Below are 21,321 nucleotides of genomic sequence, written 5' to 3'. Positions count from 1 at the left end.
AATGGCTTCTTCACAGGGCCACAGTATTACTCATGGTGCCTAAACTTCTGTTGTGGCAGCTGATTTCTCCATAGCAAGTGTTCTAAGATACCAAGGAGGAAGCTGCGAAACTTCTTATGACCTAGAACAGGGTTGCCCAAAGTAGATGCTGCTGCTTCCTCCTTGGAGAGGGGTCGCTAAACAATACAGGGAGACCTGGGGGCCAGAGGGAGTGATAGCACAGAGGTAGGGTATTTGCCTTGCAAGCGACCGACCCAGGACGGACGATGGTTAGAATCCCGGCATCCTAGGTAGACCCTAGTGCCTACCAGGAGTGATTTCTGAGTGCAGAGCCAAAAGTAACCCCTGAGCATCGCCAAAACCGCCCCCCCCAAAACAAAACAAAAAACAATACAGGGAGACCAAATAAGTAGTCTCTGTTTGTTTCTTCTTCTTCTTCTTCTTCTTCTTCTTCTTCTTCTTCTTTTTTTTTTTTTGTGGCTTTTTAGTCCCACCCAGCAGAGCTCAGGGGTTACTCATGGCTCCACGCTCAGAAATCACTCCTGGCAGGCAAGGGGACCATATGGGATGCCGGGATTCGAACCAATGACCTTCTGCATGAAAGGCAAATGCCTTACCTCTATGCTATCTCTCGGGCCCCTCTGTTAGCTTCTTATCATAACTAACTTTTTTGAGGCCTAGGACAGACCCTGGTTTGATTCCCACCATCCCATATGGTCCCCTGAGCCTGCCAGGAGGAATTTCTGAGCGAAAAGCCAGAGTAACCCCTGAGCACCACTGCCATGGTGTGTGACACAAACACCCTCCCCCTCCCCAAAAAAAGAAAGTAACTTTTCTATGGGATGTTGGGTGATTCTTTTTCCCCAAGGAGCTGATGGGCCAAATAAGTTTGGGAATCTTTAACTTTGACTCAAATATCCCAGCACATCATTTCTAGTATAGTCTATTGAATAAAATTTATTGAGAAGGGGCTGGAGAGATAATACAGCAGGTTGGGCATTTGCCTTGAAAGCAATCCTTGGTATTTCATATGGTCCCCTGAGTTGGCCAGAGCACAGAGCCACGAGTAAGCCCTGAGCACTGCTGTGTGTGTGTGGCTCCAAAACAAAAAAACTCAACAAATAAGAAAAAATATCACAAATCCTAGGCCAGTTTCAAAGTAAGAATTTGGGTCAGAGAGATAGATAAGATTTAAGATTTTGATCTTGCACGAGCTGGCCTGACTTTCATCCCTGGTACTATCTAGTCCTTTCAGCCTGACATGAATGATGCCTGAGCACTGATCCAGGAGTAAGCTCTAAACACAGCTATGAGAGTAGTCCAAAACAAAACAAAAGCTCAAAAAAAGGAGAACATCACAGCATATTTTAGGGTTTGGGATGGATTTTGGAGATAACATTTTCTGTTACTGTGTGTTGATAAAATCTGTAATTGTGAAACTTCACAGTGTGGGTTCAACATTTTCAGGGGCATGAAGGGAAAGGCTGGTTCTACATCTGGTCTGGAGGAGGAGGGAAGCAGGGTCTTGTGTTGTTAAGGAATAGGTCCATGGAAGCCTCCTAGCTGACTGGAGTTTCCCCCGTGGTAGAGTCAAGTGTTCTTTTCTTGAACAGCCCATGTAGATCAGGGCAGCAGAACACAGCTTGCAAGCCAGGGTGAGGGACTAGGCAAGGACTAGGTTTCCTTTGGGAATATGAAGGATGTATGAGTGGAGAGATGGGGGTGAGGTTGTGCAGTCCAGTTCAGTTTCAGTAGGCTTGAAGCAAACAGATATTAAGGAGGTTTTTTCCCCAGGGTATAAACATGGGGGAACATTCTAGATTATTGCAATTCTGTATTCTAAGGTAAAGTGGAGAGACTGTAAAGGTAGATAAGGAGCTCTGTTTCTTTCTCTTTTTGGTTTTTGCAACACCCCCGCACTTGCTTAGGGTTTGCTTCTGCCTGTCTTTCGGCATCATTCCTGATGATGGCCTGGGGATCACATGTGATGCCAGGAACGGAACCAGGGTTGGCTGGCGTAAGGCAAGCCTGTTGTAATATCTCTCTGGCTGATAAGCAGATCTATTTCCCAGAAACTTCAAGTCCTCAAACTCTGATGCTGCTGACTGTAGAACTGGAGAATAAACAATTTGCCTTGGAGGTAGCTGACCTTGGTTCAATGCTCAACATCAGGGTCACTCCTGAGCACAGAGCTAGGAATAGCTTCAGTTCCATAGGCTGATACCCAAGATTTTTGGGGCAAAATCTTCACACAAAACATTGATCACAGCACAAAGCTTATGTTAGACAAACTCCTAATTATTTTTAGGGAGCAAACTGTCTAAACTTCTCAGTGGTCTGGAGAAAGTACAATGGGAGTCTGGCTTCTATTCTAGGTACGTAATGAGGAATAATCTGGATGACTGCAGAACAATCTAGATGGCCTTTGATCTCAGTGAGCATTAGCAGCCTAAAAAGGTCCCCTGGATTCATGTATTTGGGGCCTTGCTTCTAGATTGCTATTCTTCCTCTAGATGATATTCCTGCATATTGTCCCTCTATAATAGGAAGCTGCAACTTATGTAGAGCTATCAGGAGCCCTTAAATCAGGATACGATCGACGATGGTATTAATGATGACATTAATGATTTGACTTTTGGGGCCATATCTATGGGGCTCTAGAACTATTTCTGCTTCTGTGCTCAGGAGCAACTTTTCTATTTGGGTTATGGGGCCAAACTGTGTTTTCAGATTCCTTAGTCTGCATTGAGGGATAACTCCTGGTGAGCTCAGGGGAAGCTTATAGGGCCTGGGGGATGAACATTGTTGTCAGCGCTCAAGGCAAGCACCCTGTCCTCTGTCCTATTGATTTGCTCCATCTTTGAGGCCCTAAAGGGACAGGGCTGTGTCTGCTGAAGGTGCTCTCACCTGATTATATACAGCCCTCTCTTCTAAGAATAGGGGGTAAAGTTATTTCGACTTCCTCTTTGGAACTAGCAACTTGCGCCTAGAATGCTGCTAGATCAGCTTGTATCCAGGGAAGCTGTGTAACTTGGGTCTGGTTCGGCATTTATTTTTATTTGTTTATTTATTTATTTATGGGGCCACACCCAGTGACGCTAAGGGTTACTCCTGGCTATGCACTCAGAAATCACTCCTGATTTGGGGGGCCATAAGGGACGTCGGGGAATCGAACTGCGATAGGTCCTGGGTCGGCTATGTGCAGGGCAGAAACCCTACTGCTATGCTATTGCTCCAGACCCATTTATTCTTTTTTTTCTAATTTTTAAATTTTTTTATTCTCCCCCTCCCCCTTATTCTTATTTAAAATTTTTATTTTAAATATATATATTTACTATATAATACATTTAATATATATTAAATATTCTTATTTTAAATTTTGTTTTTTGGGGGCTACCCTCGGGATCGATCACTTCTGATGGGACTCGAGGGAACCCCGGGTTAGTGGTTGCAAGGCAAGGGTCCTACTGCAGCCCTGACCCCTCTCCCCCACTATTTCTTTATCATTATTTTTGTTGGGGAGAAGGGGTGGTCATACCTAGAGGTGTTCCAGGGAAATGGTGGCTCTGTGCAAAGGATCCACCCCTGACAGTCCTGGCTCAGGGGCCCCTCCATGGTGCCAGGAGCTTGAACCAGTTTCGCTGCTGCAGCCACGAGCTAGGCTGAAGGCGCCTTATCTTGAGAACCACCTCTCCGCCCCTCACACCCCTATAGTACAGAGAACTCAGCAGCTGGACAGTCCCACACTCAGCCCCTCATCACTAGCAGTCTCCTTGTGGCCCATTAAAATAGGAGCAAAGTGGGGCCGGAGAGATAGCGCGGAGGTAGGTAGGGCGTTTGCCTGGCATGCAGAAGGCCCGTGGTTCGAATCCCATATGGCATCCCATAGGGCCCCCCTTGAGCCTGCCAGGAGCGATTTCTGAGCGCAGAGCCAGGAGGAAGCCCTGAGCACTGCTGTTTTTGGGTGGGACCCAAAAACTAAAAAAATTACATATATATATTTGTATATTGTAGACAAGTCCCTTATCAGGCAGATGAGTTCCAATATTTCCCTATTGTTCTAAGGGATTTTTTTTTCCTATTACTGATACTGGCTTTTTCATTTTCAATGCAAAAACTTGAAACTTGGGGGGCCGGAGAGGTAGATAGCATGGAGGTAGGGCAAACGCTTGCCTTGCTTGCATGCTGGTGGTTCGAATCCCCTATATGGCATCCCATGAGGTCCCCCCAACTTGAGCCTGCCAGGAGCGGTTATGAGCAGAGAGCCAGGAGGAAGCCCTGAGCGCCGCCGGGTGTGACCCAAAAACCGAAAAAAACAAACAAACGAACAAAAAATAGGGACAAAGCTATGATGGAGGGACGCCTGGGGCTGCCAAACACGTCTCACGGACCCGGGACCTCGCAGTCCTAGCCAAGGCGCTCCCCGAGCAGCGACTGCGCAGGCGCAACATCTGGCCCCGCCCACAAGAAGGTCCCATACAGCCCGCCCCACCCAAACAGACCACGCCCACAAACACAACCCAATCACACACAGCTCCGCCCCTGCACCGCCCACAACACCATCAGCCACGCCCCTAGCCACGCCCCCGGCATGATCCTCCCGAGCCGCCGTCCGCCAGCCCCGCCCCCGCCCCGCACGGCCGGGCCCAGCGCTGCTCACCGAGACGGCGCCGGGCGAGTGTGCGTGTGCGTGTGCGTGTGTGTGCGAGCTCGCGCGTGTGAGTGGCGGCGCGTGTGTGTGCGCGTGTGCGCGTGCGCGTGTGCGCGTGCGCGTGTGCGTGCATGTGTGCGCGGGGCGCCGGCTCAGCCCCGGGAAGATGGTGGCGGCGGCGGCGGCGACTGAGGCGAGCCCGAGCCTGAGGCGGAGGCTGCGGCCGGAGGCGGCGGCGGGCGGCGCGGGGAGGCCGGGGCCGGGGCCGGGGTCCGGGCTGCGGCTGCTCCCGCTGCCGCTCCCGCTGCTGCTGCTGCTGCTGCTGCCGCTGCCCCGGGCGGCCGAGTCGGCTGCGGCCGCGGCGATCGTGGCGGGCTCCGCCGCCAGCGAGGCCAAGGAGTGCGACCGGCCGTGTGTCAACGGCGGCCGCTGCCACCCGGGCACCGGCCAGTGCGTGTGCCCCGCCGGCTGGGTGGGCGAGCAGTGCCAGCACTGCGGGGGCCGCTTCAGGTGAGCCGGTGCCAGGGGGCCGGGCATGGCTGGGAGTGCAGAAGCCGGGCCCGAGGCTCGCGAAGGCCAGGCCGACGGGGAGGCCGACGCCGAGGCCGACAGCGAGTGGGGAGGCGCAGGCTGCGGGGCCCGGCCTCGGGGGCCCCTCGTTGCACCCCGGGGTGATGGGCCACGGCCGAGGGAGGATTGGGGGCGCCCGAAGGAGATCGCACAGCAGCCCAGCCCAGCCCAGGCTTCTGATGGATTGATGGATGCATCCAGCCCTCCCTCCCCGAGGCTCTTTGCAAAACTCGGCCCGTCCTGCAAGAGGCATGCATGGAACATGGACATGTCAATACATAGGAACATGGACATGTCCATACATATGCAATATAAATAAGTGGTCTCTTAAGCCCATCCTCGTCCCCCCGGAGCACGCAGAGGTCTCTTGACTATTTGGAACAGGGCTGGGAAGAAACAGCCCTGGACTGGATAGGATTTCCCCCCCCCCCTTTGGTGGGGTGTGCAGGTAGGAAGGCCAGAGGAGTTGGGAGGAAAGGAGAAATTCCAGAACCGTCTTGGGTGGCTACAGAGTGGTGATTGAGGAGACCAGGCCTGGGATCACTGGATTATATTGGAGGTGCAGCCCCTGGTCGGGGTCTGTTGTGGAAAGGCACCTGTGTGCCCCCGGTTTTTTCCCCCCTCCTAGCAACACAGTAAGAGATTCAGAGCCTGCCAGTTCCCGGCCGTGCCTCTCAAGCCACCATTCATTCATTAATTAGTAGCTATCTGTTTATTTGCTCCTGCCACTTGTGTAAGGGTTTTTGGATAATACACACAAAACAGATGAGCCAGACTTTGGTCCTCCTCCATGGTGGAGTTTGGAATAGAGCAAGAGAAAGATATAACACAAATAATCTTTATGTAGTAAGAGCTGCAGAATGGTCTTCGGCAGGCTTTCGGTGAACACTTAAAAAAATTTTTTTTTATTTGGCTCTACTCGAAGATGCTCAGGAGTTATTCCTGGCCCTGTGACCATATGGGCTGCTGAGGGTTGAACCCAGGTTGGCTTCATGTAAGGCAAGTGCCCTTCCCACTTGGACTCTTGTGCAAGCCCTGCTGAACAATTTTAATGGCAGTAGTGACAGAGAGGGAGAATACAAGGAAGAAGGCAGGAAAGTCGCTGCTCATGGATTTTATATTCTCATTTGGGAGGAGGACCAGGAGAATGTGTCAAGATAATGATGGTTAAATACTACCAAGGACATAAAACAGGACTGCGTGATAGAGACCTGTAACCCATGGTGATCTTTTGGCAGAACCTCTCATTTAGAGTGACATTTGATCTGATTTCTGGAGGAGGCGGTGGGAATCTGTGGAATGCAGGGGGAATCCAGGGAAAGAGGAGGTGACATTGGATTTGAGCTTTGGAGGCCAAGGAGCGTTTGGAAATGTGGAACTGGGAAAACAGAAGAAAGGAAGGATGCAAACAGAATTACATAGACCGAAATGAAAGCCCTGAATTTCTGGTTGCAGACCACCTAGAAGAATTAGTAGAGAGATAGCTGGCATGGTTGAATTGTAGACTCAGCTTGATGCTATCTCTTCTGGAGAATTGGGATGCCTGTAAGGAGAGAGACTCTTGATTTAATGGATGGAGAAATCTGCTGATTGCACGACCAATGTTAGGTGGGCTTGCCTTGCATCTTTAGGGTGTCAGGATGGTTTATGAACTGCATTCATGTACTCATTTATTGTGGGCTGCTGTCTGATAGGTGTTCTGAATTTGAACCTTATATCCTGGGTGGGAAATAGAAACCTAGTTTTCAGTTTATTATGGTAGACTAAAGGCTTGGTGATGAAGGCAGGAGAGAAGCAGAACATGACCTCATTTTGAGCAGCCAAGTTAGTGACTGAATGAATCATGACTTATGAGCAGAGAAGGCATAGTCAGTCCTAAAGAGATTTGGATCTAGAGGGGATCCTGGTAGACTGTATAGACTACCAGGTGGCTAGAACAGAGAGGCAAAGAGAAGCACCATAAGAATCCCCTTTTGATTGGTTTGGGAATTTTGACTCAGGCACAGTGGAATGGCATCATTACCTCTCATTCACATGACTATGAACTTATAGGTGGGAGCCCAAGAAGGAATGGCTTTGACAGTGAGACCAAAACATTTAGAATGTGAGGTACTTCCTAAGCAGGTGAATGGTTGGATTAGCTGAAATTCCTTGAGTTCTGGGACATATGAGAGGGCAATATTGTCCCCCTCCAATCTTGGATAAACATGGCAACATCAGTTTGATTGTCATGTCCAGAGTGTAGGTTCACTCAAATATGAGAGGTGTTGGCAACTGGGGGAGAAGTACATTGTTAGCCAAGAACTTGAGCTTTATGCGGTGAGAATGGAGACAGGATAGATGTGGAGTGCTGAGAACATATAAACAGTCTTTCTGTGCTGGAGCATAAATACAGTGGGTATAATGCCTTGCACTCCACTAACCTGGGTTCAATTCCAAGCATCCCCTATGGTTCCCCGAACCCTCCAGAAATGATCCCTGAGCTCAGAGCCAGGAGTAACCCCTGAGCACAGCTGGGTATAATCCCAAAACCAAAAGAAAAAAGGAAAGAAAAGAAAAGGTCCTTTTGAGAAGGGGATGATGATGATGATGATGATGATGATGATAATAATGATAAGGATGGAAGAAAAGCTATCTTGAGTCTTGTGTGTCAGTAGATGCTGATACCTCTAATAGACCCAAAGACATAGAAGGAGCAGATATGGACTAAGCTTGGTTTTTGCCTATTGTAAAGCTGGGTGCTCTTGGGGTATATACCTAGCAGGAAATGTATGATGGTTGGGGTCATCGACACATGAGGGAGTTGGGCTGACTGAGAGTCTGCATTCATAGACCTGAGGACAGAAGAGCCTTGTGGTAGGGAGCAGGAGTTCTGATTCTGCCTCTCCTGGATGGTGCACATGAGGAGTGGTTATTGGCAACTGCTGCATTGGAGCCAGTTCTAGCTGGTGTCCGTGCCCTTTATTGGCTTAAGGTTAGAGCTGGTGTTCTACTCCTTTGGGTCATATTTTGCAATCGCTGGAACACATTTTAGTTTACTTGTTTGGGGTCCCACTCTGGTTGGTATTCAGGGGCTCTTCCCAGCTTGATGCTCAGGGGTTACTCTTCACAGTACTCCAGGAATTTCCACCTGAGCTTCCTGCACACAAACTTCCAGGGGATGGCTCTCACCCCTGGAATTTACTTTTTTGAAAGTGAAAGCAAATAAACTTAGGTCCCTGACCTTAAAAAGGGTCAGGGAGATAGTTCCGGAAGAAGAGTACACGCCTAGCACGTATATGACCCTTAGTTTCTGTCCTTTCACTATTTAGCTGCCTAAGCACAGTGGTAAGCCCGAGCACCTTCAGGACCAAACACTTGACTCTCTGGGAAGGTTCTGCCTCTTCTTTTCCAGCACTTCTTGGACCTTTTTTTTTTTTTTTTGGTTTTTGGGTCACACTTGGCAGCTCTCAGGGGTTTCGCCTGGCTCTACACTCAGAAATCACTCCTGGCAGGCTCTAGGAGGGGGACCCTATGAGACACCAGAATTCGAACCACTGTCCTGCATGCAAGGTGAACACACTACCTCCATGCTATCTCTCTGGTCCCTTTTCTGTTTCTTTTTGGGGAGGCACACCTGGCATTGCTTGGGGGGGTCTACTCCTTGCCTGGTGCTGGGGGACTAGGTGGTGTCAGGGATGGACTCTGAAGCTCCTGTGGATAAGACAACACTGTGCAGCCTTGGAACATCTCCAAAGCTAGGTGTTTTTTTTTTTTTTTGTTTGTTTTTTTTAAGGGGAAGACAAATGTTGGCCTTGATTATAATAATGGCCTTGGTCTAACTTCTAAACCTCTTTGTTAGTAAACTAAAAGACAAAAGTGAGTATCTTTCTGCTTTGGAATGATAGTAAGTTTGTGTATTTTTTTTTTTTTTTGAGTCACACCTGGCAGTGCTCAGGGGTTATTCCTGGCTCTGCGCTCAGAAATCACTCTTGGCAGGCACAGGGGACCATATGGGATGCCAGGAATTGAACCAAGGTCGTCCTGTATTGGCTGCGTGCAAGGCAGACACCCTACCGCTGTGCTATCGCTCTGTCCCCAGTTTGTATTTTTCTTTTCTTTCTTTTTTTTTTTTTGGCTACACCCATTTGACGCTCAGGGGTCACTCCTGGCTATGTGCTCAGAAATTGCTCCTGGCTTGCGGGGAAAATATGGGACAACGGGGATCGAACTACGGTCTGTCCTACACTAGCACTTACAAGGCAGACACCTTACCTCTAGCACCACCTTCCCAGCCCCGTAGTTTGTATTTTTTAATCTTTTTAGTTCCATAGATTGTCATTTCATTTTCTTTTTTTGGGTCACACCCGGCGGCACTCGGGTTATTCCTGGCTCTGTGCTCAGAAATCACTCCTGGCAGGTTCGGGGGACCATATGGGATGCCGGAATTTGAACCAACGTCCTTTGTTGATTGCTTGCAAGGTGAACAAATGCATTACTGCTGTGCTATTGCTCCGACCCCTCTTTTCTTTTTTCTCCCCCCCCCTCTTTTTTTCTTTTCTCTTTTCTCTTTCTTTTTCTCAGTCTCTGTGTCTCTCTTTTGTTTTTGTTTTTGGGCCACACCTACTCCTGGCCCTACTCTCAGAAATTACTCTTGTCAGCCTTGGGGGACCATATGGGATGCTGGGCATTGAACTCAGACTGGTTGCATGCAAGACTAATGTCCTACCTCCTACCTCCTGTGTTACTGCTCTGGCCCCATAAGATCTTTTCTTTTCTTCGGCTTTTGCCGTGTAGGCAGCTGGTCCAGGACCCAAGGTGATTGGTTCGAATCCAGTGTCCCATATGGTCCCTCCTGAGTAGATAACCAGGAGTAACCACTGAGCACTGCCACTGGGTATAGCCCAAAACCAAAAAAAAAAAAAGAAAAAAAAAAAGAAAAAAGAAATCACTCCTGGCAGGCTCGGGGGACCATATGGGATGCCAGGATTCAAACCCTGTCCTTCTGCATGCAAGGCAAATGCCTTACCTTCATGTTATCTCTCCGGCCCCAAGATCTTTTCTTTTCTTTTCTTTTCTTTTCTTTTCTTTTCTTTTCTTTTCTTTTCTTTTTTGGCCACACCCGCTTGATGCTCAGGTGTTACTCCTGGCTAAGCGCTCAGAAATTGCCCCTGGCTTAGGGGGACCATATGGGACACCAGGGGATTGAACCGCAGTCCGGTCCGTCCTACACTAGCGCTTGGGTCCCCCAAGCCAGGAGCGATTTCTGAGCGCATAGCCAGGGGTAACCCCTGAGCGTCAAATGAGTGTGGCCCAAAAATCAAAACAAAAAAAAGAAAAAGATTAAGTTTTTTTTTTATTCTAATCACAACTATGCAATAATCCAATTATTTTTTTATTTTTGGGCCACATCCAGTGATGCTCAGGGTTTATTCCTGGCTATGTGCTCAGAAATCGCTCCTGGCTTGAGGGACCATATAGGACGCCAGGTGATCAAACCACGGTTAGCGCGTGCAAGGCAAACACCCTATTGCCTGCACCACCGCTCTGGCCCCCAATAATCCAAATTTATTTATTGATTTATTGATTGATTGGTTTCTGGGCCACACCCATTGGAGCTTAGTGATCACTCCTGGCTCTGCACTTAGAAATCGCCCCTGGCAGGCTGGGGTGCCATATGGGAACCCATATGGGATGCCAGAATCGAACCGGGTCCCTTTTGGTTTGGCTGCATGCAAAGCAAACACCTAATCTTTTGCCCTACTGCTGTGCTATCCCAGAGGTTGATTCTTAGAGTGAAGGTAGTCTCATTTCACAGGAGAGTAAACTGAAATTTGGAGAATATTAAATAATTTTCCCGAAATTATTCAAGTGGTGGAAAATTGAGATTTGACCTCAGGCTTTGTGTCATTCTCTGGCTTTGTCTCATTTCTCAGGCAGATGCTTCACTTATATCATTTGTCCTCTTGCTCAAGCTGTGTACAATCACTTCTGTAGAAATGGTCTTTGAAAGGCCTAACTTCATTCCAGTAAATACTTTGTTGTTGTTGTTTTTTTTGGGGTTTCATACCTGGCAGCACTCAGAGGTTACTTCTGGCTCAACACCCAGAAATCGCTCCTGGCAGGCTCGGGGAACATATGGGATTCCGAGATTCGAACCACTGTCCTTCTGCATGCAAGGCAGACACCCTACCTCTATGCTATCTCTCCGGCCCCTCCAGTAAATACTTTGAGAAACATTGGAGGAAACATAGGAAAGCTGTTGTGGGGGAAAAAATCAGTTAGTGACTGAAGTGAGAGTTCAGTATTGACCTGAGGCCCGAGTTTGATTCCTGGAGCAAAGCAGTCCCATTGAGGACAGAGCTGGGAATAGCCTTGAAACTGCGGGTGTGGCCAGAAAACAAACCAAAAAACCCCCTTCAAAATCTGATAGTTGGCCTGAGGACATAAATAACCTCTTTCTAACTAGAGAAAGGAAAATTCTGAATATAATTTAAAAGAGAAGAGTCAGGAATTGTTTTTCTCTATAAAGTATTATATTTTATAAATTTATGTTTTATAAATATTTAAAGTATTGTTACCTAAAGACCTGAATTTGTGTTCATGAAGATTTGTCGGTTTGACCCAGTAGAAGTCCTAAGAGGGTATGGATCTGTGTATGTGTGTGTGTGTGTGTGTGTGTGTGTGTGTGTGTTCATGTGTGTGCTGGATTTATCCTATACTCAGGGCTTCTAGAATGGAACCTAGGGTAGAGTACACAATAATTATATGTTGAAAAAAGGAATACGATTCTGCAGTTTATTTTTTTGTTTGTATGGTTCTTGTTTGTCTTGGGGCCATATCCACTGGTGCATAGGTTTTATTCCTGACACTGCACTAAGGAATCTTTCCTGGTAGTGTTCAGAGTACTATGTGGGATGCTGGAGACAACCAGCATCCTACTAGACAATATGCTGGCAAATGCCCTATCCGCTGCATCAGTCTCAAGCAATTAAGATTTTTGTTTGTTTGTTTGGTTTTGGGTCACACCCCTGGGCAGCCCTCAGGGGTTAATCCTGGCTCTGTGCTCATAAATTGCCCCTGGCAGGGTCAAGGGGACCATATGGGATGCTGGGATTTGAACCACTGCGTGCAAGGCAAACACCCTACTGCTCTGCTGTCTCTCTGGCCCCTTAAGGTTTTCTTTAATTCCCTTTTTAATTTTTGCATCACACCCATCAGTGCTTAGGGATTACTCTTTGCTTTGCACTCAGGGATCACTCCAGGTGTTGGCGGTTGTACCCAAGTCAGCTGTGTGAGGAGGCCACACAGGTGGTGCTCAGGGCTTACTACTGTCTCTGCATTTAGGGATCACTCGTGTGGGGCTCAGGGACCATATGGAATGCCAGAGATAGAACCTGGGTTGGCTGCATGCAAGGCAAGAAAACACCTCACCAGCTATACTATCACTGTAGCCCCTGCATTAACTTTTTGTCATTAGAAATAATCTTATCTTTATTAGGTAACTGCCATTATCTACTTTTGTCTACACATTTCTCTTTAATCCCTGTTGTATCTTATCTCCTTTGCGGGGCAGCTTTATCAACCCCAACAATTCATAGATAGCTTCTGAGTGTTTCACTGTCACCCAGTCACAGACAGCCCTGGCTTCACAGCCCCTAGAATAGTCTTTGTGATCTCTTAGTTTAGTGGCAAATCTAGGTTCGGTTGAAAATTTGTTTGCAAGATTTGATTTGCAAATTTTATTTTATTTGCATTTTAGATTTAGGCAACCAGAGATCAAGATTTGGGACTAATCCTTGGCTCTTTGTTACTCTTTGTTCTCTACAGCCCTTTTATAGGAATGGCCCCCTTTCCCTCTCCTTGGTGCACCTTGATTGGACTCTGCCACCCTTCCATTTTACACTTTCTCATACAAGTTGTCATTATAGTTCTGAAAATGTGTCATTGATTTGCTTAGAACTTTGGGGTTTCTTTTTAAGCCTCTCTTATTACCTGTCAGATGACTCTCAGCAAAAGGCCCACTTATCTTTATACACCTTTTTAGCCTAACAAAATCCTTCTGCTTTGTAGTTTTCTGGTTTTTGCTGGATTCAGCCTTTTCCTTCACCCTGCCCTGTTTTTTTTTTTTTGTTTTTTTTTTTTTTTATTTCTTTTCTTGCTCTACATAACCTAGGTTTTACCCTAAGGCCCATCTTTAGTTCTATAATCTCAAAGAGTCAATTCTTTCAAATCATACTTGTTAATCTTCTGAGATGAGTCATCAACCCCTCCGATTCATAGATAGCTTTTAAGTCTTACTTTCAGATTGTGGATGAAAAAGGGGCCGGGAAGGTGGCGTAGAGGTAAGTTGTCTGCCTTGCAAGTGCTAGCGTAGGACGGACTGCGGTTGGATCCCCTGGCGTCCCATATGGTCCCCCCAAGCCAGGGGCGATTTCTGAGCACATAGCCAGGAGTAACCCCTGCACATCAAACAGGTGTGGCCCAAAAACAAAAAAAAAAAAAAAAAAAAGAAAATACTTTAAAAAATATGTTACTTAGAGATTGTGCCTTGCCTTAAGATAATAGCAAGATGGATAAGGAATCAGCTCTACTTTCCATTCTATGGGTTCATATTCTGAAGGGAAGATGGCCCAATGCGCAGGCAGTTAGAATTTATTGATACAAATGTAGGCAGTGTGAAGGTAAATGAAAATGTAATGTTGGGGACCGGAACAATAGTATAAGCGGTAGGGTGTTTGCATGTGGTCAATCTGGAATGCCCCACACCTCATATCATATCTCTCCTGATCTGTCAGGAGTAATCTTGAATGTGGAGCTAGGAGCAACCCCTGTGCACCACTGGGTGTGGCCTCAAAACAAAGAATAAAGAAAGGAAAAGTGTAATGTTGGGCTAAAATGCTGTAGGGAGAATAAGTTTTTTAGGGCCTCTGCTGAAAGGCATTGGTGGAGTTGACAGTTTAGTATGAATAGGCCATCTCTGGGGTGAAGAGCTTCCCAAAAGGAGCTGAAGGCTTGGGCCAAGCTACCGAATCTTGGATGATTGAGCTTAGTCTTAGTATATCAAACCCTTAGGCTGTTGGAGCGGAGCACCACAAACCGGGTGACATAGTGCAACAGAAATTTACACTCTCAGTTCTAGATGTCAGAAGTCTAAAATCAAAAGCATTGGCAGGCTTTGCTCTCAGGGAGTCTGTCTTGTGATTTTCACTTGGCTTCTGGAATTGCCTGCAGTCTCTTGACTTGTCAGCTTCACATGGCACTTTTCCTGTGCTTCTTTGTTACTCTTCCCCTGTAGTAGAAATTCCACTCAACATATGAGGGTGACCACGTGCTGACTTATTTCAACTGCAGAAACCCTGTTTTACCCAAAGGTTACTTTCACTTGGTGTCCAGGGATTAGGATTTCAGTACATTGGGGGTGGGGGGGATGGACACGGTTCAAACCCACATCTTGAGCATAATTTATGAGCAATGCTGAGAATGAATATGAGACTGGATGAAAATATTTCCTTCCCAATAACTCACTTTCTTCTGTGGGTGCTTGTGAAGAAGTGTCATCTTTTGTTCTGTGTGGGAAGGATGCGAGGCTTAGCACTGCTCAGTGAGCTACTCCAGGTCAGCGCTGCTTCTCCGAGAGGGAATTCACCTGAGCACCTGCATGGGGCTGCCTAGTCACTTTCTTCTGAGTATCAGGATCCAGCCTGGCCTGGAGCTATATTGTTGGTTTTCCAGGTACTGCAGTTCATATTTTTCTTAAGCCAATTTCTTCCAGGTTGTGTTTCCTGTTCCTTACAATACAGAACAATTCCTGATATACAGAGAGGTCAGGCCAGATCATGACTGTCTTTATCATGCTGTTTATCACAGGCTCTTCCACAGGGAGGTGTTACCAGCTTTATCTCCTCTCTTAGAATTGATAATGTGGTCTACATTCTTGATAGTTTTCTACTAGCTCTCCCAGTGCTAATCTTGATGGGCGCCGAGCTGAGCCCAGTTCGCCTCAGGCAGTCGTTTCAACTTGCTTTTTTGATACCTGCTTAAATACCACTGCCAATTTCCAGTGGGGATGAGGCCGATCTCTTAGTTTCACTAACATTTGAAGACTCATCAGTTGGCACTTTGTCTTGTTTTCAGGTGAATGGGTGTTGTGAGGGTGTCCCAGTGCTACTCAGGAAGTCGCTTCCAGTGGGCACATGGTTCAGTCCAGGGCCAAACACCGCACTTGTGCTTTTGCTATTGGGGATCACCTGGGAGTGCTTGGGGGGGGGGGGACGACCATGTGGTAGTGAGGATTTAACTAGGATTGGCCTTATGCAAGGCATGTGCCTTAATTTTAATATGTTCTCTTCAGTTCTCAATTATGATTTTCTTGGTGAATTGGATATGATTTTTTATCAGAGTTCTTTTAATGACAAAACTTGATTCAGATGAAGTTTAAGAGAAAAGAGAAGGGGGGAGATGAGTAAGATACAATAGGGTTGAAGTGCTGGCTCTGCTCTCACTTGGAGTTATCTCTGAGTACAGAAGAGGATGGGAAGGAGGGAAAGAGAAAGAGGGTGTGCTAGTTCAATCCTCAACTCGGCATGCTATTCTCCTCAGTATCACACAAGTGTTTCTTCTTCAAACACCATGGTCCTGAGCACTGCCAGGAATATCTCATAACATACAAATAATAACAAAAGGGGCAGGAGAGGTGGTGCAGGGCGTAAGGCGTCTTCCTTGTGCATGCTAGCCTAGGACAGACTACGGTTTGATTCCCCAGCGTCCCATATGGTCCCCCAAGCCAGGAGCAATTTCTGAGTGCAGTCAGGAATAACCCCTGAGCGTCACTGGGTGTGGCCCAAAAACCAAAAACAAAACTATACAAAATACTAATTTCTTTTGACAGAAAAGTAAAGTGCTTTGGTTAGGTCTGTGACTGTCTGGATCTAGGGGACTTGTTGGCCTCTCCCTTTGTCTCATTTTTTACCCTTTTCTTATTAATAATTTTTATTGTGACCAAAGTAGAATACTGTCTCATTTTCTTATTATATATAAATATTTTTTTTGGGGGGGGCATACCTAACAGTGTTCAGGGGTTAGTTACTCCTGGCTTTGTGATCAGAAATTGCTCCTGGCAGGATTGGGGGACCATATGGGATGCTGGGTATTGAACACAGATTGGCCGCGTGCAAGGCAAGCCTTCTACCTACTGTACTGTTGTCCCAGCCTGGACAATAGAATGCCTAAAACAGCTTTTTATTGTAATACTTTGATTTTCCAAGTTGTTTATAATACAGTTGTTTCAGGTATTAAATGTTCCAACACCAATCTTACCACCATTGTGACCTTTCCTCCATCAATGTTCCCAGTTTCTTGTCCCAGCCTGCCTCTTTGTAGGTACAAACAAATAGACTTCAGGTTGTTACAACATAAAGGTAAATGGAATAATCAAAATTTAGATCAATAAGAGTTGTTATAATTACTCTATCTCTTAATAGTTTGTTACTAAAATCATTACTGTTTGCTGGACTGGTTGGTGCTAGTTGAGCCTTTTGCATTATTGTTTAGGCTTGGTAATCTCTGCAACTTTTTTTTTCCGGATCATACCCGACTGCGCTCAGGGGTCACTCCTGGCTCTACGCTTAGAAATCGCTCCAGGCAGGCTTGGGGACCATATGGGATTCCAGGATTCGAACCACCGTCCTTCTGTGTGCAAGGCAAATGCCCTACTTCCATGCTATCTCTCCGGCCCCAACTTTTTCATCAATTTACTGTGATCCTACTGGGCTGACAGTCCTATGAAATTTTGAAGTGTGATATCTGACCATTCTGGAATAATTAGGTGGCATGGCAGTTTGATAAGGTTTAGTTGTGGAGCTGGGCCCTTTCTGTTAAAGGGTGTAGCTTCAGGCTGCTGACCCTTCAGGCAGGAATGGGAATCTGTTTGTTCCCATTCCCATGAGGCCCCAGAGTTGGCTGCCTGGACCAGCCTACCTGGGAAGATTCAGCAGCATCATGTTCTTTTTCTACTCTCCAGGCCCCTCTTTTTCTAACCTGTAATGCTTTTTGCTGTCTCGAGGTTATTGTCTCAAGGACTGTTGAGTGTAGAAGATCCAAGTCATTGATAGCAGTCCTTTCCCCGCTTTTGTACTGTGGAAAATAGAATCATGGGAGGAAGAAGCTTATATTTTTGTGAAATTTGTTATGTTGGGATGAAATCTAGGTAAAATATTACATAAGAGGTACTTGTGACTGTGACACAGAGGTCAAGTGCTTGCCTTGCATGTGTGAGAGTCTGAGCCCATCTCTGTTGAGGATTGAATTGGGGACTCTCATAGGCAAAGGCTGTGCCCAGCTATTGAAATCTCTTCCTGCACCTTCCTTTTTTTCTTTTTTCTTTTTTTGGTTTGGTTTTTGTTTTTGGGCCACACCCGCTTGACGCTCAGGGGTTACTTCTGGCTATGCGCTCAGAACTTGCCCCTGGCTTGGGGGGACCATATGGGACGCCGTGGGATCGAACCGCTGTCCGTTCTACGCTAGCGCTTGCAAGGCAGACACCTTACCTCTAGTGCCACCTTCCCAGCCCCGGATTTTGGTTTTCGGGCCATACCCGGTGATGCTCAGAAATAGCTCTTGGCTTGGGGAACTATATGGGATATATGGGATACCGGGGGATCGAACCATGGTCTGTTCTAAGTCAGCTGTATGCAAGGCAAATGCCCTACTGCTCCGGCCCTTGTATCTTCCATTTTTTTTTTTTGGCCCCCCCCCCCCCCCCCCCCGCACTCGGGTAACTCCTGGTTCTGTGCTCAGAAATCACTCCTGGCAGGCTCAGGGACCATGTGCGATGCTGGGAATAGAACCCAGGTTGGCTGCATAGAAGGCAAATGCCCTACCACTATGCTATCACTACGACCCCTTCCATTGATATTTTAGTTTTTTACGTTTTCTGTTGCGTTTTGTTGTTGTTTTGTCAGTGTCAGGGAGAGGGGAGAGGATGGGGGGGCTTTATCACATACTGTTGTGTGGCTGTCTTGGAATACTCAACAGTCTTTGTTTTTTTTGTTTTTTTTTTTGTGTTTTTTTTTTTTTTTTGTGGTTTTTGGGTCACACCCGGCAGTGCTCAGGGGTTATTCCTGGCTCCAGGCTCAGAAATTGCTCCTGGCAGGCACGAGGGACCATATGGGACACCGGGATTCGAACCGATGACCTCCTGCATGAAAGGCAAACACCTTACCTCCATGCTATCTCTCCGGCCCCGGAATACTCAACAGTCTTATTTATTTATTTATTTACTTATTTATTTGTTTGTTTTTGGGCCACACCCAGAGGTGCTTAGAGGTTATTCCTGGCTCTCTGTTCAGAAATCACTCCTGGCAGGCTCAGGGGACCTTATGGGATGCTGGGATTCGAACCACTGTCGGTACTGATTCGGCCTCTTGCAAGGCAAATGCCCTACCACTATGCTATCTCTCCAGCCCCCTTTTTTAATTTTTTTTATTTTTGGGCCAAACGGTGATGCTCAGGGGTTACTCCTGGCTATGTGCTCAGAAATTGCTCCTGGCTTGGGGGACCATAAGGGATGCCGGGGGTTTGAACCTTGGTCCGTCCTGGCCAGCAAGGCAGACACCCTAACACTTGAATACTCAACCCTCTTAATTGTGGTATGTCAAAGGCTATACTTAGTGTGGCACCAGGATCGCAGCAGTCAGTGCCAGGGACTCCATCCCACAATGTGAGGTGGGTCTGGGAATCAAATTCACAGCCTCATGTGTTCAAAGCTGGTTTTTTGCTACTGATCCACATCCTCAGGTCCAGAGTTTTGTATTTTCCAAGTTAGATTTTGAATTGTAGCTATTTATTGTCATGTTCTGCCATCTCCTCTTTGGCTTGTAGAAATTAATTTTGCTCATGATTGAAATGCCTATTCTTTTTTGTTTTTTGTTTTTGTTTTTGGGCCCTACCTGGTGAGGCTCAGGAGTTACTCCTGGCTGTGCGCTCAGAAATTGCGCCTGCTGGGGAACCATATGGATGCCGGGGGATCCAACAGCGCTACGTGCTAGGTTAGTGTGTTCAAGGCAAATGCCCTACCGCTTGTGTCACCGCTCCGGCCCATGAAATGCCTATTCTGCCTTTTTTTTTTTTTTTTGGGTCACACCCGGCGGTGCTCAGGGGTTCCTCCTGGCTCTATGCTCAGAAATCAGAAATCTCCCCTGGCAGGCACAGGTACCATATGGGATGCCGGGATTTGAACCACCGTCCTTCTGTACGCAAGGCAAACGCTTTACCTCCATGCTAACTCTCCGGCCCCTGAAATGCCTATTCTTTAGATTGGACTTTAACAGTATAGTTACTGAGGCTGGAGCGATAGCACAGTGGTTGATTGATTGCCTTGCACTCGGCCAACCCAGGTTCGATTCATGGCATCTCATATGATCCCCTGAGCTTGCCTGGAATGATTTCTGAGCTCAGAGCCAGGAGTAATCCCTGAGCGCTGCCGGGTGTGACCCAAAAACCAATTTCCCTTCAAAATACCCAAAAACCAGAATAGTTACTATGTTAAATGAGTTTTCCAATCAATTTTTCTTGGTGCTTTTTGCATTCTCATGAATAATTTCTGATTCATTAATTAATAGGCTTGGCATTAAGGGCTGACTTGTGTCGGGTACATTCAAAAGATGTCAAAGTTACCACTTTCTTTTTTCTGGGGATGGGGCAGTGGCTTACTCTTGTCTCTGAATTCAAGGATCATCCCTGGCAGTACTCTGGAAATCACGTGGGAACCCTGTGGCCTGTCCCTTTGTGTCTTTTATTTTTTCTTTTTGGTTTTTGGGCTATACCCAGTGGCGCTTAGGGATTCCTTCTGGCTCTGGCTGTGTGCTTAGAAATCGCTCCTGGTAGGCTCGGGGTGGGAGCACCATAAGGGTTTCTGGGGATATAAGGCAAACACCTTACTGGCTATTTATCACTCAGATTCCTGTTTCTTTGTTTCTTTGTTTCTAGGTGATAAAATGATAGCAATTATCAGCAGTTTGTGAGGATTTCTCTATGTATAGGACTATTCTTTTTTTTAAATTGAATAAAAGTCCCAAATTAACCTTTTTTTTTTTTTTTTTTTTTAGGGTTTTGTTTTTGTTTTTGTGCTATACCTGGCAGTGCTCAGGAGACCATATAGGGTGCTATAGATTGAATTCTGGTTGACTTCGTGCAAGGCAAACACCTTACCCACTATACTCTGGCCCATAAACTGGCTCTTATTGTCAATAAATATTGGTGGTTAAAATAATAGAGGCTCCGGGCCGGGCGGTGGCGCTGGAGGTAAGGTGCCTGCCTTGCCTGCGCTAGCCTAGGACGGACCGCGGTTCGATCCCCCGGCGTCCCATATGGTCCCCCAAGAAGCCAGGAGCAACTTCTGAGCGCATAGCCAGGAGTAACCCTGAGCGTCACAGGGTGTGGCCCAAAAACCAAAAAAAAAAAAAAAAAAAAAAAAATAATAGAGGCTCTTGTAAAACTGTCAGAATTTTGACCAGAATGAACCAGATTTTTTTATTTTTGTTTTTTGGGCCACACCTAGTGGTGCTCAGGGGTTACTGCTGGTTCTATGCTTAGAAATTGCTCCTGGCAGGTTTGGGGGACCACATGGGATGCTGGGTTGGCTGCGTGCAAGGCAAATGTTCTACTGGAGTGCTGTCACTCTCGCCCTGGACCTGATTTCTCTCTCTCTCTCTCTCTCTCTCTCTCTCTCTCTCTCTCTCTCTCTCTCTCTCTCTCTCTCTCCCCCCCCCCCCCAATTTATCTAGTTTTTGGGCCACACCCAGCAACACTCTGTTTAGTACTGGCCAGAAATCACTCCTGGCAGGCTCAAGGGACCATATGGGTATGGGATGCCAGGAATTGAACCCAGGTCCATCCCAGGTTGGTCATGTGCAAGGCAAACACCCTACCGTGGTGGTGTCTCTTTGGCCCCTGGACCAGATATTTTTGTAAAATTTAATCACCATGAATTTCTTTTCTCCTCCTCCTTTTCTTCCTCCTCATCCTCTAGTTCCTCTTCCTCCTTTCCATCTCCTACTCATCTAAATAAATAAGCACTGAAAAAACATAAAGAAAAGCTAGCAAAATACAAAGGAGCTTGG

The 21,321-nt window shown here is 46.8% G+C and overlaps 1 protein-coding gene across 3 annotated transcripts in view; it reads left to right on the top strand.

Annotated features, from left to right (window-relative positions):
* Window positions 1-4,799: 4,799 nt before the first annotated feature.
* Window positions 4,800-21,321, top strand: part of ATRN (attractin) — a 192,635-nt gene continuing 176,113 nt past the window's right edge. For 2 of the 3 annotated variants that reach the window (XM_049779127.1, XM_049779126.1), the window contains exon 1: window positions 4,800-5,161. In XM_049779127.1, the coding sequence (XP_049635084.1) occupies window positions 4,818-5,161 (344 nt within the window). In that variant the 5' untranslated portion in view covers window positions 4,800-4,817. The remainder of the gene's footprint in view (window positions 5,162-21,321) is intronic. The other variant, XM_049779128.1, reaches the window with a different exon arrangement.

The sequence above is a fragment of the Suncus etruscus genome, chromosome 9 (assembly GCF_024139225.1).
Source record: "Suncus etruscus isolate mSunEtr1 chromosome 9, mSunEtr1.pri.cur, whole genome shotgun sequence".
Classification (NCBI taxonomy): domain Eukaryota; kingdom Metazoa; phylum Chordata; class Mammalia; order Eulipotyphla; family Soricidae; genus Suncus; species Suncus etruscus.
Note: the sequence above shows the minus strand (reverse complement) of the source record. Positions and strands in the feature narration are given on the sequence as shown.